Source organism: Channa argus, chromosome 9, assembly GCF_033026475.1.
Source record: "Channa argus isolate prfri chromosome 9, Channa argus male v1.0, whole genome shotgun sequence".
Taxonomy (NCBI): Eukaryota; Metazoa; Chordata; class Actinopteri; order Anabantiformes; family Channidae; genus Channa; species Channa argus.
The window spans coordinates 21,476,055-21,503,281 of NC_090205.1; the positions used below are offsets into that span (position 1 = coordinate 21,476,055).

Here is a 27,227-nt window from a genome sequence, read left to right on the forward strand (position 1 = left end):
TCCATGTGTTCACCTGAGCTCCACAATCCTTATGCTTAACCTTAACTCTTAACTGTATTTGCATCCACCTTATTTTTATACCTGTCCTAAAGTGAGGAATGGACTATTAAATATATCCCATTGATTTTATTTTTTTGTTTTTTTTAGAAGGACCTTCTGATCCTAGTTATCAGCTTAATGCCGTTTGGTTTTGCTATTTGTTTATCATAATTTTCTGGAAAAAATTGCTAGCAACTTCTATCAGCACTTCAGTAAAACAATACAGCACACTGATTTACATACACTAACTAAAACACCACCAACATACGGCATATAAATGTAAAAAGTTGTGCATGGCCCATACAGGTTCATCTTTACAATTTACCACATTTTATCATGCTCTTATACTGCATAGTGCTAGGTGCATTCCTGCTCATCAACTCTTAGTAGTGCGAGACAATATGGTTTGTAAATAATATTGAGATATATTTTTTGTCTATATCGCGATACACATTATAAAATAGTCCCTGCAACATATGTCTGTAAGTCTATATTTATCATTGATTTTCAACCAACTTAAATTTAACAAAAAAAAAGGAAATTGTGAATTGAGAAATGGCAGCTTTTGAACAAAATGAAATAATGCCTTAGACCAGGGGTCGCTCACGAGCTTCCACTTTCCAAGTAGCTCAGCAAAAGGTTATTGGATCCTCCATAAATTTGAAAAGTCGATTAGTCAAATATGAGTTGAATCTTGGCAAACCAAATTACACATACCCGTATATCCAATCAAATTCCCCCGCCGCCTTCTTACACAAAAGGATTATTTGGCAATTAGTTGTCAATCAAACAGTGTGCTGCTGTCAAACTTTTAGTCAAAACAGTGACTAGCGACAAATCTGGACACTTTTTCTGGTGTTATTGGAGACTTTAAAGTGAAAGCACGTATCGTTCTCACTCTTCTCAATGAGCAGCAGACGCAGCTTCCCTGCCACATTCTGAAACACTCAGAGGCCCAGTCGTCGCGCATAAACAAATTACAAAAATATTGTTGCTGATGTTGTAATGCAAAATGTGAGTTTTGGGAGGCCAACATTTTATAAAGGTTTACGAAAACAGCTCATCAGTTTGGGCTGAAATTAGCGTTTTAGTTTTTAAATGTTTAAAAACTGATGATGAAAAACTGATTAACACTTTCCTTTTTAGCTTCTTTAGATCACTTTCTACATGTAGCACCCTGACCTCTGAAATACAAAACAGCTCTGTTTTAAAAATGTACACTACTCAAACATGCAGCATGGATACAGGTTAGGAGCTGTGAAATTACTGTCAAGCTAAGTGAATCATAAAGCAGCAACAGAGTGTCAGTTTAAACATTTGAACTGACACTATGTGAAATTACTTTAGACTCACTTAAGGCCTTTTAACTAACTAATTACCCTGTGGTATTTCGTTTAACATATTCATTTAAATTAAGATGTAGTACCTTTCATCTGAACTTTCCCCTCAACGAGAACGGCTCTCAACGAACCTTTCAGTGTTTACAGTTTGTTTTGTTGTGTTTGATTTAAATCTTGCATAACACAAGAACAAGGCAAATTGATAAAAAGACCAAAGTGAGTCTCATTTCGGCGGGTTAATAAATAAATGATAATTCACTACATTCCACAGAGAACACACCTGATACATTGAGTGTAATGGCGATATTGCCTATTACTAATTTTTAGTAATACTTAGCAGAGCTGGCAGTGTGTCAACAGTATGCTACCTTTTATTGTCTTAGCTTCCTCACATAGTCTGATGCATAACTACACGTATACCTCGACCGATTTGAGAAACCTCTTTACTCTGGGACTGGGAACAGCATGTGAAACAAGGAGACTTGTACAAACATAATACCTGAATCTGTTAAAAACAGTGAAGTTACACAGTAGCGGACAGACAACAGATTACGAGAAAAACTGTTGCTATACATTAATCGATGAAGCTGGTTACTTATATGGGTTGGGGACCACAGACACCTGACGGATTTTATTTCACGTTTTTCAATAAATGTTACAACTACACACTTTCAGAGGGCAATGCTGTTGTTATGTAGACCTAGTCATATGTTGTGTATGTGCACATTTTTTTTAATTTTAAACACCTCACAGTGTCTGCTTCTTAACTATCTCACCACATTTACTTTGAAAAGGCACTGCAAGCTCACTTCCTTATGCAGTTTTATGCAGATTTAGTAAACCCATTACACACACACACAGATTATCTGAACCACTCAGTCCTAATAAGTATCTTCAGTATTGTCCACCTTTTCTCTTGTGGACTCCTCTTGTCCTTCTAACAAGCTCTGTAATGTTGATTCCAATGGAACACAGCATACAGTGCAGTACCTGTATATCCACACTGTCTTTTCACATCCATATCGATTTGATGATAATATATTTTTATTGTGTGATCATGTCTATTGACACAGCCCCAGAGCAGACACGCAGGCAAAAAATAAAGCCAAAATCTGGTTGGTTTTCTAAATCATAGTGAAAAGGATAAATGTACAAATTTAGCCGACATAGGTTGGACATTGATTCTCGTGGTGTGCAGGCTCCTAGAGCTACTCTGCCCCCATGGGAGTGCATAGATGGACAGATTTGAGGCCCTGACTCACTCACATAGGGAATTAAGAAAAAGGAATCAAGCAAAGGACCTTGTAATAAGATTTTAAAGTAATGAACAAAAATGTTTGCCCACCTTCTGTCTTTGCAGACAGAAGGTGGGCAAACATTTTTGTTCATTCATAGATGCTGTCCCATTCGCTCTGCTCTCTTTTTCATCATAATATTAACCACCACAGCTATGTTTGAACTAAACCTGAGCCCTATAACCAAGACTTAAGCCTCAAACAGTTGTGATGGCTGGTCAGAAATGCCAGAATGTCCAAACAACAGTGGTTTGGAGTAAAAATGTGTCCACACAATGTAATAAAGACATGTTTACATGCACACACACACACACACACACACACAAACACACAGCAAGTTCATTTTCTGAAGTGACCACCTCAGCCTCAAATGAGTGCTGCCCTCAGTTTTCTTGAGTGGATGCCCACTCCCACCCTCTCCCAACCACCACCACCTAGCGCTTCCATTTGCCCCTTGCAGGTTACCATAACAACCACGACCTCTGGCACTCCACCAATTAGAGAACAATCAGCCAGGAGAGACCAGAGTAGAGAGAGCTTGAGAGAAGGAGAACAGTAGAGTGGGTACTGTAGCACATGAGTGAACGATAAGAGCAGATCAAATAACATAATAAAAGGCAGAAACATAAAGAAAAGAAAGAAGGAGCCACAGTTTTTTGTTTTGGTTGACATTTTATAAGTAAAATGCATTGCTCCTTCTAAACTGAGAAAAATTAGTAATTGAAAATATTAAGTGATACTTATAATAACAATGGTAAGATGTTCTTGGCTTATAATGCTGATCTAAGACAGGTATTAACTCAACCCATCATATTATTTTCCATGTTGTAAAGAAGGTTTATAACATTTAAGAAAAGCATTTTTGGTTGTTTTTTTTTTACATTCACCTAATTTTATATAGTAGAGAGACCAAAACAAGTTATATGTAGTCAGTCAAAACTTTATCTGTTTGTGCTGGAAGAGCAGCCGTTCTCTTACTGATCTATTGTATACACTAATACTCTTTTTTTATGTATAACCATCCACCAAATTTCATGTGAGATATTGAAAGTGTGCAAAAATGTTTTAGTGGTTGAATTTACATAGCTGCTTCATACACTGTACTTTCCCAAACACGTTTAAGTGTTAATATATACATTGTTGTATTTAACCAATTGCATTAACATAAACAACGTATACTAGTAAAATATATATTAAGAGTCAACAGCAAGGTAGAAATCATTTGTTAAGGCAAATAAGAAGAGCTTTTAGCATTGCTTGGTCAGTCACTGGAGGGACTTTCTTTCCACCATGTAATTTAATCAGACATTCTCTCAGCTCATTCAGTGCCAGTAATACATATTGTCTGTTATGCACAATCCTTACATACACACAAGCACAGACAGTGAGGGAGCTTTTAGTGGGTGCTAGGGTGGTCTTTGCAAGTGCTTATTTCTACATTACTTTCTTCTTGTACGTAATTAGTCCTTTGTTTGTTTATTAAGGGGCGTATCTTTGCTAGCTTTGGATAGTTACATTAATTTGGCACTAATAAGCTTAATCAGCTAATGGTTTTAAATATACAATATGCAACATTTTTCATCTATTTTCTTAATGGAAATAGGCTCCATAACTTACCCCAATGTGGAGGGATGCTGTCAAAGCTTCCCGTGACAGAGACCCTTTATACAGCACTGGCAGTGGTGCACAAACTTTTGCTTTTAAATGGTTTTTGTGCAAGATTAACCCTTCTGATGAAAGAAGAAAAGAATTCTGCTCAAATTAGTAAGTTTGTAAGATTCTTATTTATTAGAATACAATGAATGAAAGGAATTCAACTATCTGAAGGGCTGTGCAGAGCGTGATGAAGTGTAAAGAGCGAAGTGGAGAGCTGTCAGAGCAGAGCAGAGCAGCACTAAGAAAATAGTGTATATTAAACAGTACTCATTATGGTAACTATGGCAAAGTATGTACTTTAATTGATAGAAAAATGTGGCTTAAAGGTCACTGTTGGTAATAGTCGAGCTGATTTTAACCACTTTACATGCGGACAGGTGGTTAACCCATACTTGTTATACATCATTAGTACATACATTCGTTTATAATATATTTATAAATGTACATTTACATGATGTGATGTAAATGATGTGGCTGATCTGTAAATTATATATATATATATATATATATATGTTAGCACCAGCTGTCTGTCCATCCTTCACTGCAAACAGCAGCTTCTTAAAGCAGCGTCTTTAAACCTCTGAGTTTTGGTATATTAGTGCCGGAACTTGCCAGATGTTTCCAAGAAATATTCCGTTTTAACTCAATTGTCATGTCATGTGTTGACATTTTGCTTTTGAGAAAGGTTATTCGTGCTTTAAACAATGAAGCCAGTTTTATGTAACTAGTTTTACTTGTCCAAACTTTATGGGTCCATTTGTTTTTATGGACCCATTTTTGAGTTGGGTATGAAGAAAACTGCATAATCATGAAAACTTAGTGGAAAGTATATGGCATTCAAAAACTGACAGAATCAAAACGATTTAAAGACTATAATTGATATGGGAAAGAAGTCTTGAGTGTTTTTGATCTAAAAAAATGTAAAATGGAAGGTTAAGTGGGATTAGGCACAAAAAGAGGGAAGTGAAAGAAAGAAAATGAATAAGGGGTAAAGAAGAAAAGAGCCAAGAAAGAACCAGTATGAGGGTTTTTAGGTAAACGAACAAATTATTAGTAGGAAGTAATGAAGAAAAGGGGGATTTAATTCTTAAAGCAAGAACTGGGGTCACAGGGAAGAGAAAAGAGAGAATAAAGTGTAGGGAAAAAACTGAAGAATGGAGAGATTTAGAGAAAATAATTCAGGGTAAGTGCATTTAGAGCTAAAAAATTATAGAGAAGAGGAGAGTTTAGAAGTAAGGGCCCCACATTTTTGTTGGCCGAAAAGAGACATAAGTGGACTCAAATAATGGCAGGAATGAGAAAAGTGGATCAGCTAGTGAAGAGAAAAAGAGAAAAAAATGAGGTAGAGAGGGAATTAGAGAGGAGATAGGCTAAGTGGATGTTTTGGGATAATTCACCAGATGAGACAGGGAACGAGGTGGACAGACTGAGGGCATGAAAGAAGAATGAGGAGGGGGGCAGTGAATGTCTGAGGACATATTAAACGAAGGAAAGGAGATGGGAAAGTAGAAAAACTAAACAGAGGTGCTGAGAGTAGAGAATGTGAAGAGGACCAAAAGACAGGAATGAGAAGAGGTAGGGGGGCCAAGTGATGGGGAGCGGGCGAGAAAAGGGCCGGAGTGTGTGTTTTCCGGATTTGAAATGCGTGATTCATCCTGGCTAATAAGGAAAAGCTCTCAAGAGGCACTCTTCTGCCCCACTCCTTCCTCCCCCTCACTCTCTTTCCTTCAATAGACCCTTTCCATGTCTCTCTCCCCCCGTTGCACTCTCTTCCTCTCATTTATGATTTCCGCCTCTCATATTTGTACAAGTAGTTCTCAATGAAAAACAAATTCCATGTAAAGGACATCCGCCCACGATGGAGCACGTACCGTGGTAAAAGGACACATGGGCACATACACTCATGCTCTTCAAAGGACACACACTCACACACACACACACACACACACACACAGATAACAACAGTAAAAGTTTCAAGACAGAAAAGATATTAATTTAAGGACCCAGCTTTATTCATTGTTCACGAACATCAGTATATATGGGTGCTTGCCATGTATTTTATTTTTTATACCTTTTCCCATGTAGTAGAGAGCAGAAGTAAATTAAAGTAAACCATCTATAGAGAATGCTAAGTTGCGTCACACTGTGTTAACGGTCACAAAAAAAAAAACCCAAATCAAATCTTGTTCTCTCTGTTTACATGCACTTAAGTAACAGGGGTACTCAGACAAATCAGCTTTCTCAGGTAATTGGGGAATGGTGTTTGCATGCACTCAAGAAACCAGGTTACAGGAAATCTGCTTATACATGCAGCAGAGTAACCTGATTTCTCCTCCACCCCACACTTATTTTGGAAGCGTGGTGAACAGTTTGAACTGTATAGTGATGGAAAACACTGCTCTCTGACTTTTCTTTGTGTGACTGTGTGTATTTGTGTCACAGCAGAGCGACAGAGCGGAGGGGGAAAAAGGAAAAAAAGAGGAGACACACACAGCTGATCCACAGGAACCGTCTGAATTTTAAAAGTCCACTGGCGCTGTGTGTTGCACTTTATGCAGAAGACTTTGATTTAAAATTAGGCAGCATCGCCCCGGTAATGATCTCTCCTTCCATTCATTCTGTAACTCAGCTGCATGTTTCTGTCTGCAGCCTTTTGTTACAAACATGCGCAGTTGGAGAAAGCCGATTAGAAACCTGGTTACTCGTTACACATTCTCTGACAAAAACATTTAGCATAACATAGAGACAGCTGCTGTTTTAGTCCCTTTTAGCAATTAGTGATTAGCCAAACTCTAGGGATGCCCCTATACCACTTCTTCCTAGACCGAGGACAAGTAGCTCTGTTAATCTTCTGGTTGCTCTGACTACTGAGGTCTTAGTCTTGGTCCACTTGCTCCTTTAGAACGCCTCCTGACATAATCAGAAAACTCTTCCAGATAATGTCAGCTGGAGGAAGCAAGTTAAAAGTTGATGATGTCGATATTTAAGGTCAGCTGAAGTTACTTCTTACACCTTCTGTACTGAGAAGGGTGATGTCTTCAAAAGCACTCATTTAGCCAAATCATTTCAACAGCAAACCTGAGGTCAAAAAAAGACGTGAAAGAAATGTCATCATCTCTCCAGATAACACATTGAATAAAAGCTTGTGTTCCACAGAGACATAATTAAGCACAATACACATGTAAAATACATCTTTCTAGCTTTGGTAAAATCAACCATTTCGTTCTTACATGCAGACTAAATACAACTTTATTGGGATGGCATTCAGAGCTATGATTGTTGGCTAGGGCAGTAGGAAAGGACTCCTGACACACACACACCACACCACACACACACACACACACACACACACACACACAGAGGGCTGGTAATATGGTAATGTCAAAGAGGAATGTCGAGCCAGACAGCCTGCCTACACAATTTGATGCCAGCCAGTTTGCCACCTGTGGTGCTCCATCTTTGTCTGTCACTAAAACACACACACACACACACACACACACACACACACACACACACACACACAAGTCTGCATAGAAAAAGGGGTGTCTAAATAATGTTATGCTAGACAATATTCAATCTGTAAAACACGCACGCACACACACACGCGCACACACAGATTGTCATGGCAATTTGATGCCAGGACCCTCTGCCACTGTGAGTGTTTCTCTTGCACACGTAGGCATTTAGACAGCTAGTCTGACTGATGTCATGGCAGTCGATAGAGCGCTAATTACTCCCCGTACTTAGAAGATGACGCGTAAGGAGCACTGTCATATCCTGTCAGCTGCATTTTAAAAACACATGTCACTTCCTGTTAGCCTGTAGAGAAAAGGAGAGCAACAGAGCAAGCTGACAGCACGTACAAGTACCCACACCACATACACAACCACAGTGTTTTACTAAGTCTTTCTTTCACGCACCCTCTCTTCCCATATTCCTGCCCCTTTCTTTCATTTTGCCCATCTGACCCACCTGCCAGAATTGGTGATCTTTTGTTGTCAAACTTCATTAGTGGAGACGCCGGCTAATTAAGGCTTGGGGGATTAAGAGGAAGAAGATGATGAGGGGTGAGGCAGGAGGAAAATGGAGAGGAGGAGGAGAGGAGATAGACAGAGGAGATAGAGATATGCAAATGATGAAGAGTTGGAGATGGAGTAGGAGGGAAGGGAAGATGGATGGTATCAAGGTAGGGGTGGTAATGACAGCGGAGATGATTACCTGCATAAACTGTGGAGGGCAGGATGATGCGAGAGAGTGAGAAAAAAGTGGAATGGAGGTGTGAGAAATTGAAAATAGACTGAGAGAGTGACAGAATTGTGAATATTTACTGCACTTAATGAATCCAAGTATAGGAAAATGTGAAAAGAAAATTGAATACATCACAGAAATGTCAAAATGACATAATATATACAGCTGTGCAAAAAAAGCTTGTGTCCATGTAAACAGATGGATAATAACTCATACTGATTAAGTTGTTTCCATTTTTTGTAAGTGGTGTGAATTTGCATGTGTACGTGTCTATGAGTGAAAGGAAGCAGTCGGGTGAAACAGGTACTAGATACAAGGAGATACAGAGATTACGCATTGATCTGTGTCTGTTGTTGAGGTTTAGTTGATCCTAAGACACAGCTGATAATGATCCTCTACTCTACATCAAACACCCGGGAGAACACACACAGACCACCACAGATTTGCGGACATGTGGAAAGAAAAATACTACAACTCGCTCTTGTCATCATCAGTCAATATTCAGCTTCATTTGTTCTGTTGTGCTCCCTCACTGTTATCGATTGTGGTTTGTTTCCTGTTGTTGCCAGAACATTGTAGTGGACTAAAGATAAAATGTTTAGATTGTTCGTTCATTAGCTAAGATTAGAAGCTGCTCGCTAAATGTTCGTACCATAACCTTCGATGAAGAGGCTCTTTACAGTAACTGCTGCTCCATCTATAACTTGCACATCTTGCTGCACATGATTCATTGGCATCTCTTTGTCAGTCTGAATATGTCTTAAATACCCTGTGATGCGTTAGCAAGTGTGTACTGCGAAGAGAAAGGAGACTCTTGTGCACAAATGTGATTATCCATTATATCTCTACTTAAAACACAAATTAATTGTCTTTTCAGGCAATGTAAGAAAAGACAATTATTTAGGTTGGTTTAAGTGAAGATATAATGGATAATCACATTCATTTGTGCAACATGTATCATTGGCTTAAATGTTTTAAAGCCTCTTCCTTTTTTATATTTCATTTGAGTAAGTCAGTGTTTATTACTGTTGCACGTTGCAAGCAGAAGCCAGTCATAGTCATAAAGCCAACATTTTTAAAGCTTGAAAAAAGTCAGTCAATTTGCCGCATTGTTCAGCATCAGCAGGGTGCAAAGTTACAAATTCCTTACTTCTCTGAAGAAGAAGGCGAAAGAGCAATTTGTATACAGCATGTTCCATCTTTTTAAGATTTTGAATCAATTGCAGTTTATTTTTTCAGGCTTTATTGATTTTACCAAATGGCTATCATGACTTTGTGTTAGTGCTAATAAAAGGAAATCTGACTTTACTGCTTCGCCTTTTTTTCCTCGAAGGTCAACAGTTCTGCTGGTGGGTAGCATTTTTATCATTTTCTTGTCTTTGTTCCCTCCAACAGTGCCTTCAAGACACACAGACGCATATTTTAATATTTGGGAAGAAAAGTACATCTTCATTCCCTCTGATACTGAATTGTACCAGTCTAGATTCATGAAATGTATAGTGTCTCATTTTTCTGTGCACATAGTATCGGACAATCTCATAATCCACATGTGCATTCAGTAGATGTGATAAATGAGAGGGAGCCAAGGATCTGAGTAAAACACTGTATTTCCCCTGTGCCACATCTAAGAGGAGACCATACATCACCTGTGTGTGTTTGTTACATGGGTTTCAGAGCTTGTGTGGCAGACTGTGCCATAGTCCTTTGGCCATTTTCCGTCAGATTTATGAAACCTTTCAGCTCAGGGTCATCTGTTAGAGAGCGCTAAAGACATTTGCTTGACCTGTCATTTCTTTCCATGTTTCATCCCTGTATTTTTATGCCTATATTCTTTTATTAGTATTTCTGACTGGGGGGAAAACAGCAATAGATCTTAAGGTGAATATGACAAATCACTATTTTCCTTTTTCATACCAACACTGATGTTAGTAATTGATTTGCCACATCACTTAACATAGTTTTCAATTTTTAAACATTTTATTAACCCAAGCTTAGAGTCAAACATGCTGATAATGGCTTTTGAAGGAATTTACATTTAGCATAGCATTAAAATTTTAAATTTAAATAGATAAAACAAAATTAAAACATATGCATAATTAGTTTTTTCACTTTTAAAAAAACTGTGCTACTACGGAAACTGACATATCCCACATTATGTCATTAAAAATTCATGTTAGATATACATGACCTATGATCACACACCACACTTCATCCTGGTCCAAACAGCGGAGCCTTGCTTTTAGATGGATTACATTACAAAGAACCGAAAACAGATTTAAGTCAAGCCAGAAGACATATTTTAAAGGTGTGACTTCAGAAATAGAAATTTTACCCTCTCTTTTTTTCATAACCAGTCTTGTAAATATTTATAGGCTTTAATGACAAGGACATATTTCTTTACTGTGGACATTGATATATTGTAGGGTGTATCTCACCATGTTATTAATGGAACAGAAGTCTTAATTATTAATAGCAGCATTATTAACAGCTATGCCACGTTTTCGATTCTGATTTTAAACATTTATGGAATTATTATTGGTGTGACATAGCAAGAGCAAGAGATTGATCTCCCTGTGCTTCTGTGTGTGTCGGTGAGTTTGAGCTACAGAGAGAGGCGAGAGGAGAAAGAGAAGATTCTGTTCTTGCTGGGGCTGCTATTTTAAAACATTTAGGCTGTAAGTCTTAAGTTATTAATTAACTGTAATCTTCTAAAGTGAATGAGTGTAAAGGTACTCCCTAAAGATTCTTAGTAATTAAATAGACATATATATTTTAGTTGCAAACAGGTTTTAGGTGCACAGTCATCTACTATAATCGCTCACGGTCACATAACAATGCTGTGCTGTTTGGCTGCTACAACATAAACCAGTCCTGCAGGCTATTGGTGTTTAATGACCACATTCTAGTAAGAAAGTGAAGTCATACAAGTCTGCTTCTTTTACAGCTTACTTGTTTCTTTAAAGCTAATCAGTTGCTTCCTCAGTTTGTGCTCACAGAAATGTTTGCACATGTTCATATAAGTTTTCCTGTCTGTGTATTGGAGTAAGCCTGTGTTTGTCAAATTTATCTTCAGCCTCTTCCCACACTCTTCGTTTTATGTGAGGTCATAAATCGTGTAAAGTGCTCTTTGTGTTTATTTGTGTGTGTGCGCGTGCGTGTTTGTGTGTGTGAGAGAGAGAGAAAATGAATGTCATGTACATTTTACTGCTCTATTCTCACAGGTCCAGAGCAGAGGGTGAGGGGGTGTGTGTACATGAACATATTTGCATAAGGTGTGTATCATCTGGTGCTCCTCGAGACAAATCATTTCTACTGTGAAGAAGAACCATTAAAAAGCACAGCATAGTTTTAAGTTTTTAGCTGAAAAAAGTTCCACATCTTTTGTAACCTCTCTCTACTGACATCAGAGGTCATTCCTAATATTCAAACTCATCACAAGCCTTAACTGCTTTTTCCCCTCACATTTAAACCTCTCCTTTAATTTATATACATGCAAAGTGGCCCTAATAAATGAGCATGAAACACTGTACCACTCATGACTTTTAAACTTCATAAGAATCCAACAAGGGAACAGAAACCACATAAAAACACTCACAACAAGGGTGTTGAGAGCCAGCCAGTTTAATGATGCATTACCACTTGCCAGTGTTTTTAACTTTAGTTTTTTCTTCTTTGTTTATGAGGTGCTCTTGCTACCACGTTGGGAATCTCTGTTTAGAACGACAAACAGAGGCTTAGAAAGTCACCTTTGTATTTGGGACATGACTGCTTTTCAGGAGCACATGCATTCAGGAAGGGGTGATCAGTATGTGAAGGCAAAATGACAGAGAATATGTGGGATGTAGCACTGATTACCAGCAAGCATGAGTGTTTATTTCTGTCTGTAAGATATCATCACGATGTGCTGCCAGTTTGCCTAAGGCTGTTTCTGTGCCTTGTGCATTCTAAGATACTACAGTTCCCATAATGCTGAATAAGGTGATATACAGCAGATAATGCGTATTGAGATATTTTTTCATTGACAAAATTGCATTTACGATTTAGTCACTTGATTAAAACCTAAAACCAAACAGCAACATTGGATGTTTTAAATGTTGTAAAGAATGTAACTGAATATGAATATAGAGGCACAAAGTGTCTCTTAGTTGTCTGTATTCCAATCCACTTTTTGTAAAGTAGACATATGTTATTGCTGACTCAGCTCATTTACGTTCTGCGACTAGAATATGGAGCCAGAACACTCTCAGACATCCATAAACACACACACACTGACACTAGATTGTCTTTCACTGTAAGTCCTTGATATCGTACTTACTGCTGATAAATGCAGCTCGTCCTAATCTACAATGTGATTCCCCTGAAGAAACATATATGACACATGGATTTAGGACCAAGGCAGAATAAAAAGAGACACAATTTGGTGGATGGAGATGCTCAAAAAAACATGTCACGGCCTGCTTTTTTAGGCCACATGGCCATACACATGATTTGTGATGTGAGACAAGGTATAATTTGTTTTTAGAGCTGCTGATATTGTACTCGGTCTCAGAGAACTGGGATAAATGAGCAGGACAAAATAAGAGAAGAGTATAAAAAATAAATGTTAAATCTGCTGAAGGTGCTGTGCCATTGTCTGTCATGCTGCTAAACGTCTTGTTAGATTGCTTTTGGTGTTTATTATAGTCCATTCTGGTTTTCCCCACTGTACTATTATCACTGTGGAACGTCACTGACTCACGATGGCCAGAAGTAATCTGTTTTAGTGGGCTGGGGGTTTAGACAGTGAATCACCGAAAATGTCCAGTCTGTCAGGGAAGAAGTCTGTTTTTACAAAGTTGCACTTAAAGGAATTGTGGCTCGCATGAGGTTTGTGTGTGCTTGTATTTTTACATTTGTGTGTAAAGAATATCCGTATAACTAATATCAACCTTCCCTAACTTGTTAGGGGTTCTGATCCATTTAAATCCATTAAACGAAATGCTGGATCACATTTTACTCTTGCTACTGTATATGCCCATAAATGCAACCATAGTTTACAGCTTTTTACCCGTGCAAGCAGTTATTGTGTACTGGGCTGTGAGTCCTTTCAAATTACAGGTGACAAACAATATAATACTGTCTCTGATTGCTTCCAGACTAAGTATTAGAGCTACATGCTTTAAAGTAGACAATGTACAAACATTACCCCAGAATAGTTTATCCCAAAGTGTGAAAACTGTTACACTGTTGCCCAAAAGTCTAGTTAGTAAATCATCATCCCTATTTGTTAAAAACCTGTTTTGACTGCAGCGTCTCAGTTTCACAGTAACACACTACAAATGTAGAACACAGCAATATTCACATTGACATGGGTCACATGCTGATTACTGATAATGCAACCTTTGCATGACCCCACATAAGCATAGTTTTGTTCCTAGTATGCCTTGGAGAAAAGGGAGAGAGTGGGTTGCTATTTTTTCTGACTTTTCATAAATTGCTCCTTCCACCAACTTGGTTCATGAAATTGCACACTGCAGTTCTAATGGTGCATATAGAAATGTATGTGTATATGACTTTAATTTCCATTATGTGTGCATGCGTGGGTATGTGTGTGTACATAACTCACAAGGGCGCCCAGGGTTCAGTGTTGATGTGTTGCATATTTCCTCTGTTGACACAGAGTGAGAATATTCATAGAATGATTGATGTTTTTGTTTTCTTGCAAGAGAAAAAATAACAAAACAGATATAGATGTTGGCATTCAGAGCAATTAAGAGATTATAGCTTTGTGTGTGTGTGTGTGTGTGTGTGTGTGTGTGTGTGTGTGTGTGTGTGTGTGTGTGTGGGTGTGGGTGCACACACAAATGTAGTCTGTCTAGTCCTTTTCTCTGCATTTAAACTTTATGAAGTTTGGGGAAAAATAAGCCAATGTCTTCTATTCAGGGGCTCATCATCAGAACATCTGTCTGGTGGTGAGATTGACTTACGAAAACATACAGCGAACATGCATACACGTTTTCTGGTACCACAAAGATGGATTTTAATTGGACTAGATCCCCAAGAAGCAGGCAAAGTTCAGAGGATGAGACGGTAGCTTCACCACTGGCCAGTCAGGTCGCTAAAAAATTGCACCCATCATTCATTCATACAGGGACAAAATCAACTGCGATAATGTGGTAAATAGTAAAGAGCAATGGATTAGTGAACTAATTTTGCTGTTTGCACCTTATAAGGCCACTTAATGGGTTTCCAATCAGTTTCTTCCAAATTATTGATTATTGATGAGATTTGATTATTGTTGACAAAATAATCATGACATTGCAAGTGTGCAAGTGTGCACTTGTTTTTTAATTTCTGACAGGATGTGACAATTCTGATGCTTACAGTATATGTAGCATGACAGTTGAAAGTAGGAGAAACAACTCCAAAGTCTTTCGGAGGCAGAACAGATGTTTCACATATTCAGAATAGTAGAGTAGTTTGTCTGATGAATAAAAACATTACCAACTAGACCAGTATAATATTCATGCACTATCGCCATATTCTTAGACTTTCTTTAGTATTTGACAATTACTTCTAATGTTTTCTACATTTCTTATTCTCATCTAGATGCATGATCGAATTGTCTGCAGTTTGCCAGTGGAAAAAACTTTTTTGATCGAGCAATAAGTAAATTTCCTATTATATTCCATATCATATTACTATTCCCTTTATGGTCCTGCCCATTTGCTTTTCATTAGCTACTTTGTCTCGTTCACATCATCGCATTCTTAGCCTAACAAAAATACCCAGGCTTCACAGAGCTAGTTGAGAACCACCAACTTCCTTTATGGTACAAGGGCCTTGATCATCATCTTGCTTTATTGAGTCAATGCAAAGCCAGAATGCAAACATTATAATAATGGTGGCAACACTTATGTCCTGTGTGTTTGTGTGTAGCAGTGTGGACAGGATCCAGCAGCTGAGAAGAGAATACCAGCAGGCACGGAGAGAAGGCATGGTACCTCCTTATGAAGAACTGGACTCACGACGGAGAGGACATGAAAACGACACACACAGGGTAAGTGTAATAGATGCATGCACAGTATACATTATGTATGGACCCAAAAAGAAGTGTAAATAGACAGTGAGGTTGACAGAAAATGTAGGTCAGGTATGTAGTGTATGTAGTGTAACTTTATCTGAACCCTCTTTTATCTGGTTAATAGAGAACTTATCTGGGTAGTAGAACAACTTGTAAACTACATCTTTGAAACCAGAAACAGTTTCAGCAAACCTTAAACGTTATCACCTTCCTTAATTAAAGACTGTTCTATTAGTAAGCATTAGTTTAAATGGTTTCAAATACAAGAAGAGCTCCCAAGTATTTATGTGCTTTTTTTATTCGCTATCAGCTATCAGAGTGATGACTGCTTTGATTGCATCTGTTGAGCGATCAGGGTCCTTTAGCTGTCAGTTGCAAGGTGCTCTTTGACGTGAATGGCCCCTGTAGGCACTGAGCTGATAGAACTGATATGATCCACTTTTCGCAGAGGAGATAAGTAGAGGGTTTGCTTGGTTGTCATCCTGCAGGTACAGTTTTTCATATCATAGAATCACATCATCACAATCACCTCCTCCCAAATGCACCGTCTTGTTAAAAAGCTTAAAAAACCGAGTCTCTTATGCTGGGAGATTATTAACACGTTAGCAAGAAACAACACCCACACTTGTACCAGTTGTTTGTAGCTTTCACTAACCAAGCGGAAGTGTTTGGTTTTAAATTTTTATGTTTACTATTATGTTCTCCCTCACTTGCTCCTTTTTCGTTTTCTGTATTGTGGTATTTTCTGTAGCAGTAACAGTTATGGTGTCGCTGCTTAATACCTCGAGTGTAGACTGCACACACTTTTATGTGTTACATTGTTAATAGAATGAGTGCATAGCAAAATATGTTAAATGTTTTTTTCAGGATGAGGGTTTCTTAGGTTTGTTATCTATACCCGACAAATATATTTATACAGCACGTTGGGTGAGGTTATAGCATCAGAAGATTGATGATTATGTGTTATTTATGATTATATCTATTGAGATTTGGCCTGAGCGATGCAGCCAACAAATGAAATCCTGATAAAATAAAAGTATAATTCTTTCCAAATTTTGTGATATTTTCCATACCATGTTCATGTTACTGACAGCATGACTACTTTTCTTGGGTGCTGCTTCATTGTCTTTACCTGCTGAAACCGTTTTTTCTCCAAGGAAACAACAGCTTACAGATTGTCATCATTCCAAACAACTGCTGGTGCTGGCGTTTGAGTAACAGAAAAAGAAACACTGATCTAGATTTTGTAATTTAGGCATTTTTCCCATTGTTAAAAAACAAAGCCCTGTAGTCAATGAACGTTGAAACTGTAGAGAAACACAGTAAAAAAAAATAGTGACTTCATTCTCCTTTTTTGGATTAAGAACAACCCATTACAGTTTTTTCTGCCCTGTTAGCAAAAACAAATTTATTTCAATTTTTTATTGGACACATTAAAAAGGTGTCCTTGACTACGGGTTGTCTTCCCATCTCACAAGCACAATACCTTTTTCTGCCTAATTTCAAAACCAGCTTCACTGCTGTCAGGTGTCAGGTGTCTCCAAAAATTTACTTTGTTAAAAAAAAAATTAAACTTTCCAAAATTAAATCTTCATGGAGCTTAAAACTAATTTTCTATGACAAAGCACACAAAAATATCTGATGTGCAAAGTATTTCCTATGCATAGGGGAACAATGGGTGCAATCTATGGTGCAATGCAGGTGATTTGTGCTGTGTTTTGCCTGCATACATGTTCTGATAACATCAATTGGTCCTAAAATACCTGGAGCACACTAGGGATAGAGTTACTGTGATTTGACAGAGGCAGTTTGACAGCTCTCATGCACTTTGGAGCAAGTTTTCAGACAGAACTTTAGCAAATGCATTGGTTTATTCATTTATTCTGCATTCATTCTACTCTCAATTCTGACCAGTCTCTCAGTCTCTGCTGCTGAGAATCCCCCAGCCCCCCAACAATTTGCTGTTTGGCAAGACAGGTTGTGGATTCTTTCTAACCACTCACCCATACAGGCCTGATTGTGTTACTGAGATAACTGTCCTTGAGTCTGTCCTTCCACCAGGTTTCACCATCTCTGCATAGGATTTCTAAAGTTCAGTTAGAGTGACCGTTGGGTCACTGGTCACCTCACGGTCAACTCTAGGAAGAGGTCTAGTGGTTCCAAACATCTTCCATTTCACAATCATTAAGCCCACTATCCTACTGGGAACAGTCAAAGCAGAAATGGTTTTATACCTCTGCCCTGATCTGTACTTTACCACAAAATATCATTGTGTCTTGGGCTCTGTGGTGCACTGAGGTGGGATGAGTTATATGTAACAACATACTGAAATCAACTTTGAATAATTCAGAAAGGGAGTTGCTTTGTCATTGTATCCACACAGTGTTTATCCAAGTTCCAATCCCATTTTGATTCAGATCTAAAAGTCATTTGGTTTGTGACCAGCCGGGGGCATTGTGCTTCCCCCTTTGATCGATATGAGCACATTATTTCACTCTCTGACTCCAAATGAGAAAACTTTGTTGTTGTTTATAAAGAGTGCACGAGCAATTAGCATGCTTCAGAGGTGGAAATTAAGTTTGAAAGTTGTAAAAAAAGTAAAGGTTAAAAAAAAAACTGAGTTGCAATTGCTACAGTGCCTAAAACGCCCCTCTCATTAAAGATGATGCATTTATTAATTAAAGCAGAGGCGATTATTTACCTGACTCGCTTTCTGTGGGAAGGGTAGAGGGAGAGGTAATGATTATTGAGGTGAGCTGACAGCAAACTAATTCACTTCTCTTTTATTGGTTTGTTTTTTTCTCCATAAGACTTTACACAGGACTCGCTGAATGATGAAGAAAAGTAGAAGCAATATAAACTTATGTGTAGCGAGAGAGTGACAATAAGATAAAGGCAAGCAGAAAGTAAGAAACAGAAAGAGAGAGATTTCCTCATGCAATGTTGTCACAGCATACTGAGTATGTGTTTTTTTTTTTTTTTCTTCCCCTATGGCTCCATTACCATCTCATTGATTCATGGTTATGGGTTAGCTGTCTCCGCTAGCAAAATTATGTGTGCCTAAAAACAATTATCAGGCAACAAAAGCCACACCACAAGTTTGTTTCCAAGTGAGTGCCTGTGTGCTTGTGGGTGGGTGTATGTATTTTGGAAGACAACAACAGACTTTCTCCCTAAGGAGAAGGGAACTGAATCAACAGGACGCTGTTGCCACATAGACACACATCTACACGCAGTGCCACACAGAGGGTATGGAAGCCAATTGTTATGGTGGGCGGTGAGACACAGCTTTTATTATAGGATTTAATTAATGTCAAAAATTGATCTAGTTTTTTTTTCTTTACTTTGTGCTTGAATATTTGTGCTCATTGAAAGTGAGTCATTTAATAACTATTTGCTTTTATAATGCAACAGGAAAAATCATGAAACCTCCCGCAGTGCCCACAAAGCTGTTTTAGTTTGCTATATCATCCTGTGAAGTGTTTTCTTGACCTACACCTCTTTCTTTGCCTCCACACTGGTGAAAGCCAATGCCAGAAGTATTATGATTTTTTTTTTTTTTTCCTCTCTTTCTCGTAAACGCAATATCTCAGGAACCCATTCGGGGATTTTTTTCAAAACTGGCACAAATGGTAACTCACACTCAAGGATGAGCTCAGATTTTGGTGGTGAAAGGTCACTGTGACATCATGCTGTCCTATTTTTGTGAATGGAATATCTGGTATGTACAACGCAATCCAAATCTTTTATTTACCACATACCCGAATTGGTAATGACTTTTGAAAAGAACGTGGGATAGGAATGTAAAAATTCAGTATACAATATTGCTACATTTGAAAGGCCACATTCTCATACCCCGATATTTATATTGATATTTAAAAATAATAAATAAAGATAACCCATATAATAATAGTGAAATCAATTAAGTTTCAGTCACAAATAATCACAACTTCCGATGTTTATCTCAATAACAAATAGGGATCCAAAATATCGGCCGTGTGAAACCAAGCCATGAAGTCCAAGGAATTGTCTGTAGACCTCAGAGACGAGGATTGTATGGAGGCACAGATCTCCATACAATCGCTTGAGAGAGCGATTGTACCATTGCACAATAAATTTAGAGAGAAGGGCCTTAGACAGGGAGGTGACCAAAAAACCCGATGGTCACTCTGAAAGAGCTCCAGCGTTTCTCTAGAGAGAGGAGAACCTTCCAGAAGAAAAACCATCTCTGCAGCACTCTACCAATCAGGCCTGTATGGTAGAGTGGCCAGACAGAAACCACTCCTCAGTAAAAGGCACATGACAGCCCACCTGACGGACTCTCAGACCATGAGAAACAAAATTCTCTGGTCTGATGAAACAAAGACTGAACTCTTTGGGCTGAATGCCAGGTGTCATGTCTGGAGGAAACCAGGAACCACTCACCATCTTGACAGTACCATCCCTACAGTAAAGAATGGAGGTGGCAGCATCATGCTGTGGGGATGTTTTTCAGCACCAGGAACTGGGAGACTACTCAGGATCGAGGGAAAGATGAATGCAGCAATGTACAGAGACATCCTTGATAAGACCCTTAAACTCCAACCTGATGGAGCTTGAGAGGTACTGCATGGGAGAAATTCCCCAAATTCCCCAAAAATAGTTGTGCCAAGCTTGTAGCATCATACTCTAAAAGACTTGAGGCTGTAATTGATGTTAAAGGTGCTTCAAGAAAGTATTAAACTAAGGCTGTAGTAATTATTTGTTTATTTATTTATTTATTTATTTTTGTCCTTTTGGCTTATCCCGTGAGTTCAGGGTCACCACAGCGGATCATTGTCCACTTGTTGATTTGGCACAGTTTTTTTTTTTATAGGGAATAGGGCTGTTAGGGGTTCAGTGTCTTGCCCAGAGACACTTAGCCAGGGCCGGGGATCGAACCACTGACCCTGTGGTCCGTGGACGACTGCCTTTACCAACTGAGCTATTTTTGCTCTTACTAATCATTCAGTGCACAATGTGTAAGCCTCTATTTGTATTTTCCTAGCGATGAAGAGAGGAAAATGTATTTTCCATTCGTCTCATTATGACTCCACACTTTATATACAGTAGATAGAATGTGCATAGATTGTTTCTGGGGTTTGTGGATTTAGAAACATGAAACTTCACTGTCCAAATAGTTTCCCCCATCCACAATTAAGATATTGCTGTTTCATATTCTCATTAAAATCAAGGTAATATTAATGACTCCCACCGTTATTAGATGATTGAAAATTAAAAGAACTGGAGCACGCTGGGAACCAAATGGTTATCACCTGTGTTATATAGTACAGCTGGAGACAGTTGTTGCATGTCATGCTCTATCTCCTTTTCTGTCTGCTCTCTACTTCCCACTATCAAAAGAAGACTATCAAGGCAAAAAATATATAAGTCTTAATCTTATCTCTGACATTTCAAGAATGAAGAACCCATACACCAGAGAAATGTAGCTTTTTGTTCAGTCTGACATCTTCTTAGCTTTGTTCATTTGTATGTACATACTGAATTTCCCTTTTGAACAAGTCACATGTAAATTTTACTTTGTTGATTGTTACTGACACAAAGTGATCTCTACCATGAAGTTTAAAGAAAAAAACTTCTCTGGAATGGTTTTAGGAGCAGCACTTTTTCTGTCCTTTCCTCTGAAGATTGTCACACGCAGGCAAAATTTAGAAGCACATTGAGAAGCAAAACTTCAAGTCTAGGGAAAACATGTGGAACTGATTGAGTTTAGTTGTTGACAGTGAAGAGAAAAAAATCTCCTGAAATACAGTAACAGTGAAAATTGCTCCTTTGTGTCAATTCTAAATGCTATCCATGCAGAATTATAATAGGATCTCTAATCCTACCACGATGAACTGAACTGAATTTTCTGTACTATCAGAACTTTGTTTGCTCCTGTCCTGTATGGCTGCCTTATGTGTTTGCTTTATATGTATTCATCTTTTTGCTGTGTTCTTTTCTGGAGTTCCTTTGTCTGTAGGTTCAAGGTTTCAGTTCTCAGTAGTCTCTCTAACCTTGTCACTGTTGCCAGACACAGCATTGTGTGATTCACAATAGAATTTGGGAAAGTCCCAGCACGCTATTCCCATAACCATTCTTATTTTTGTCTTACTTATTTCTCCATTTTAAACTCAGCTGTGGAATTTTTTTAGCCGTTCATCTGACACCTGAATGTACATATAGGTGAATCTTCTTAGCAAAAGCAAAATTAAATTAATTGTATTATTATATTTATTAACAAATTTGCAAATAGATTGTATTTGTTGGTGTTTTAGCTTTCCTTGTAATGTAAAGGCTTCAGCATGTGTGTGTGTGTGTGTGTTCACAATATGTTGAGATACTCCCAAAACTTTTCTTGTAATGGACTTGACACAGGGTAAAGACTCTGGGTAAAGACAGAAAACCTTTTCACCATAATAACGGAATGTAGTGCCACCATCTGTGTGTATGTGGATAAATCAGTCATGTGCATTGTCCACTGAGACCCATGACTAACAGTGAAGATTTTATTTTTATTTTTCTCCATGCTGTGCAAAATGGAATGAAACTGTGGCAATGCAGGTCATATCTCTGTGTTTGATTTCAGGGCTGGGTGAGGTTAGGTCTTCAGGTTTATGCCAGCTTTTCATGCATCCTGAATAATGATTATCCTGGCTTACTATGTTGCTTATAGTTTTCATCATGAATACATCAACAATCTGATGACATTGTATGGTATATGACCATCCCATACAGTCTCACATAACCTTTGGTCATGATTTGCATGTTTAATTTGACATGTTTTTTACAACGGATGCCCTTCCTGACCCAACCCTCGGCAATTATTCAGACTTGGGACTTGAACAAGAAAACACTGGCATGTGCCCCCTGGTGGTTGCATTTAAAAACTGAATTTTCTAAATGTCTCTAGATATTTTTTGATATTTGTTGATATTCTTTCAAGAAAAATTACGGAATATTTTGGGTGGGAAATGTCAATTAGTGTTATTTTTTCTTTTGTCCAACAAACTGATATTTATTAATTTTACTCTATCAGTTGAAGTACAGTCAGATGCAAATTTAGTTGCAGTATAGGTGAAATGGCCAGTTGACCAGGGTGGCATTCAGCTGGGGAGGCACATTGTGACATACAAAAATCGGGTCGACGATATTGGAAAAAACTTACATTCTAATATTTTTCTTTTTGCCACATATATTGCAATAAATAAATACAGGAACTTTCACTAGATCACTTAATTAGCTCTAATTTTGAAAGACCTGATCATTATAGAATGATTGGGATGTTGCTGATGACATGACCTACACTCTGCACCGTCTTTGAACGCCTCACTAAGGACGGAGGATGAGAGAGAGCTTGTGGCTCAGCAGAAAGGGTAGAGACACGGCGAGTAAACAAAGTATTTGCGACTCACGTTAGTTACAAATTAATTTGACATTTCAGTGTGACAAAGTAACTGTTTTTGGTCAACGTTGTAAATGCATCGAAATAATTTCATGGAGCATGATGAATTTACTTCTCTTAAATAAGGCTTATGCACACATCCCAATGAATTTGTTGTGGAACAGGATGCAACACTGTATTTTAGAACTCAGGTTGACAACAGGAAAGTAGGTTGCCAACTAGGTAGCTGAGCAAAATTATTTATGCAATACTCTAATACTCTGCCTCCTCAACAGCAACATAAGGTTACTCTAATAAATGGGCAGCTGGAATTGCAGCCAAATTTACTATGTGAATATGAACACAGTTTAATGTGCCACAGACATCATCTCAGGTGTCCCCACTGGAAGCCTGATTTGGGAGGAGCGTGTCTCTGACCGTGCACTGTGTGTCAATTAATGAAATCATTCACAGTGCAAAATTCTACCAAACTAGAATTCAGCTAGAATACTGTGAATTAAAACTTACAGAAAACATTGTTTCATTTGTTTCTTGTTTGTGGAAAACTTTAAGAATAACATGAAACAAATCTGAACACAACAATTACTGGACTGAATTGCAGTTACGGGACAGATTTGCATTAAGGAACAAGAGTAGAAAGTAAAGGATAAATGGCTTTCGTGCAATTTAGAAGATTGAATCATGTCAAATGGACTTTTTTTTTTTTTCTTGGTTAGAAACGTTTCGCTAATTATTCAAGCACCTTCTTCAGTCTGAATAAAGTGGCTAGGGAACCCAGGCCATATCCTTCACAGTAGGCCTGCTCTGGAGGATATGGCCTGGAGGAAAAGGCCAGATAGTAACATGTTCTTCATTGGCCAAGTAACAAGTGCTGCCTTTGCCTTGTTTTATAATGTTTTATATCTGCTTGGATGAAATGTCAATCAGAATAAGTATATAAATCTAGGCTTTGCAAATATACCCTAAACCTTAATAAATTATTATTTTTCTTTTTTATATTGCTATATAATAATTAACAGACCTTTATGTTTGTCCTTTTACAGCCTGGGGCAGACATTAACCTTTTGACCTCTCCCTTTTTCACAAATACACAAACATACAACCCTTATCTTTGTGACCTCAAAGCTGTTCATGTGATTTAAGCATTTGTTAAAACAGAAATAGCCACACTACCTTGATTGTTTTATAGGTGTGCAAGCAGGGGATTCAGCCCCAACCCTTTGTTAGCAGAAAGAGACTGCAGTAAACCTTGTCTGTGTGGTTCTTTGTTATACCAGACACTGTTAAGCGAGTTGTTTGTGCTCTACATAAAATGCTCTACATTTTCTTTTAAATCTCACATTGGGGAAGGGGATGCTATAGTTGGCTGGTTGAGTTGATTGATAGATCGATCCATTAGTATATGCCACATCCTTCTGTCTCAGAGTTCAAGCACTTAGACCAAGGGGAGGATAGAAAGATGTCCATGTAAACACAGTATGTAGTCAGAACAAGGTAATGAGAAAAGCAGAATTTGAGAAAGAAGAGACTGAAGAGGAAAAAGTCATATTTTTGTCTACAGCATGGTGACTACACCAAGTAAGGCCATATGTCAACATGTCTCCATTATGTCTCCATCATGAATGCCAGCTTTTGAGTTAAATCCAGAAATCCACTGGATTGTACTGTACCACACCACCCAATCACCAAAGACTGTTCACACAAACACACACACACACACACACACACACACTGCACTCAAAGACTGCTTTTTTAATCTAATGATTTGAGGGGAGTGCATTATAATTGCGGTCTAATATATAATTTCCTGTTTAATCAGCATACAGACACATACAAACAAAATAATGTGCACGCACACATAACAAAACAATAAATAAACAAAATAATGGGGGATGGAAGTAGACACAGATACCCATATACACATGTAGTACATAAGAAAACCTAAAATACACAGTTTGTGTGTTGGTAGAACTAACTGTAACTGAACAGATTCTTTAACATCTGAGCTCTTTCTGTTTGAGCACAGTCAAAATGTAATGAACAAATACTGAATTGTTGTTCAGTTGTAGACTTCATTGTCCTTTAAGGCTTTTTTTTACCTAACTGACAGATTTTCAAACGCACATATGCCTGCAAATGTTATTGTATACTCAAGCACACATATGAACACAATTATACATCTGCCGATAAATGCATACTATGCAGTCCAAAAGTGATATGATCCTGTGTGATCATGGGATTGAGCCCAGTGCTGTTACTCACTCTGGCCATATAAGGAAAAGTAGAGCATTGGCACAGTACAAATGTGCTGAATCTAAGGGAACACAAAGGAAACTACTGAAGTAAGTACTGATGGTCTTGAACAACTGGCAGATGGCAAAAAAGGAAGGGCCAAGAAAAGATACATGGAAAGAAAGACAAAGCAAAGTATTCTTGCTTTTATAATGCAGCATTGTACTGAGCTTGTTATAGTAAGCATTTCCTATATAACCTGAAAAGTCAAGGAAGAACTTATTTAATGTGGATATTCCTGCACAGGACCTACTATGGCCTTTATTAGGGCTTTTACTGCTTTTCTTTACCTCCTCTTCAGCCTTGCTAACCCATGTGTCACTGTTCTTTTATACTGTGAGACTGTGTGTTGATGTCTGTGAATATGCCCGGCAGCAGGTCAAGAGGTTGTAATCCACAAGTCAGACGATGGGATCAGTGCCGACTCAGTGGACCCAGACACATAGATGCGTCTTCTGGGACTAGCTTAGACATTGTCTCGCTGTCGCTCTCCCTTTTTCTCACATGTATATGCGCTTAATATATACTTCCTCTCGCCATCTCAGTCTATAATGGAGATACTGTCATGCTCTTATACTGACATTTATTGTTCCCCTGTCTTCCCAACCCTCTCTTTCTGTCTCATTCCAGTCCCCATGGACTAATGTACTGCTCAGCTAAACTCTCTCACACACACACAGACACACACAGACCCATGAGGTAATCTTTAGCAAGGTTCAGTGGTTATGACTGACTGGAGCAGTTACCGAATGACTCAGAGATTTGAAGCAATTAACAGTTAAATCAATCACACTGGCCGATCAAGTCTTTATGTGTGTATTTATATATGGACATGTGTGTATTGGTATATGTAAAAACTGAGAAAAATAAGGGAAACCTAAAAATTGTTTCCAGAATGAAGAAGATTCATAATCATGCAATGGTGGAAGAAAGGGGGTTCAGCATTGTGTGTGTGGGGTGTGTGTGTATGTGTGTCTGTCTTTATGAGAAGTTAAAGGCAGGCTAATATGAAAACCACTGCAGAACACAAAGCCAAATATATAACCAAGTTGAGTCAGTGTAGTTCAGGCCAAGTCACACAGCCTCCATTTAATTTGGCTGGAGAACAGAAGAAGCCAACCCAGTGTTGATAGAGATCCCCTTACACACATGCACTCACACACACATCATTCAAGCAAGTAAAAATGCCTTTGAAAACAAAAGAGTGTAACAGTCGAGTGGGCACAAATCTGTCACATCACGAAGCAAAGTGTGCTGATGGACCTTTACTAGATTTAGAAAATCTTGGAACTCCCATCTAACTGTCCATCATATAGGTCTTTACTCACTTATTGAAAGTCTAACCACAAAGTTCTACTTCTTTTTTAGCATCAGAAATACGTGTTCATTATAGCAAGGCAGAGTGTTTGACTGGAAAAAGAGGTTAGTTTTCATTTTACCAAATTACAAATACAAAATTTGCCACAAAGCAAACAAAAAAAGAAAGAAAGAAAAAGCCACCCCCTCCAAGAATCACCACCTTAACGTGGTGGAGGGTTTTGTGTGTCCCTATGATCCTAGGAGCTGTGTTGTTGGGGGGCAACAGCCCCTGGTAGGGTCTCCCAATGAAAAGTGCAATCCACAGACCCACTGGTGATATGGCTTTTCTGGAATGTGTTGCCTCGCCCGGAATAGGGAGACCTGGGGACCCTTCTGAAGCCAGACCTGGCTCAGCAAGCATCTGGTGGCTGGACCTTTGTCCATGGGGCCCAGTCAGACACAAGCATAATGTGGAGACACCACCCTGTGAGCCCACAAACTGCAAGGATAAAAGGCAAGGTTGGAAATTTAGATGTGCTGAAGCTCTGCAAGCTAGTTCTAGGAACATCTAG

The 27,227-nt window shown here is 38.4% G+C and overlaps 1 protein-coding gene across 13 annotated transcripts in view; it reads left to right on the plus strand.

Moving 5' to 3' along the window:
* The window catches only part of LOC137132570 (partitioning defective 3 homolog B-like), a 200,800-nt gene that overhangs the window by 128,330 nt on the left and 45,243 nt on the right, over positions 1-27,227 (plus strand). For 11 of the 13 annotated variants that reach the window (XM_067515281.1, XM_067515277.1, XM_067515271.1 and 8 more), the window contains one exon: positions 15,497-15,617. In XM_067515281.1, the coding sequence (XP_067371382.1) occupies positions 15,497-15,617 (121 nt within the window). The remainder of the gene's footprint in view (positions 1-15,496; positions 15,618-27,227) is intronic. The other 2 variants (XM_067515274.1, XM_067515279.1) reach the window with 1 other exon arrangement.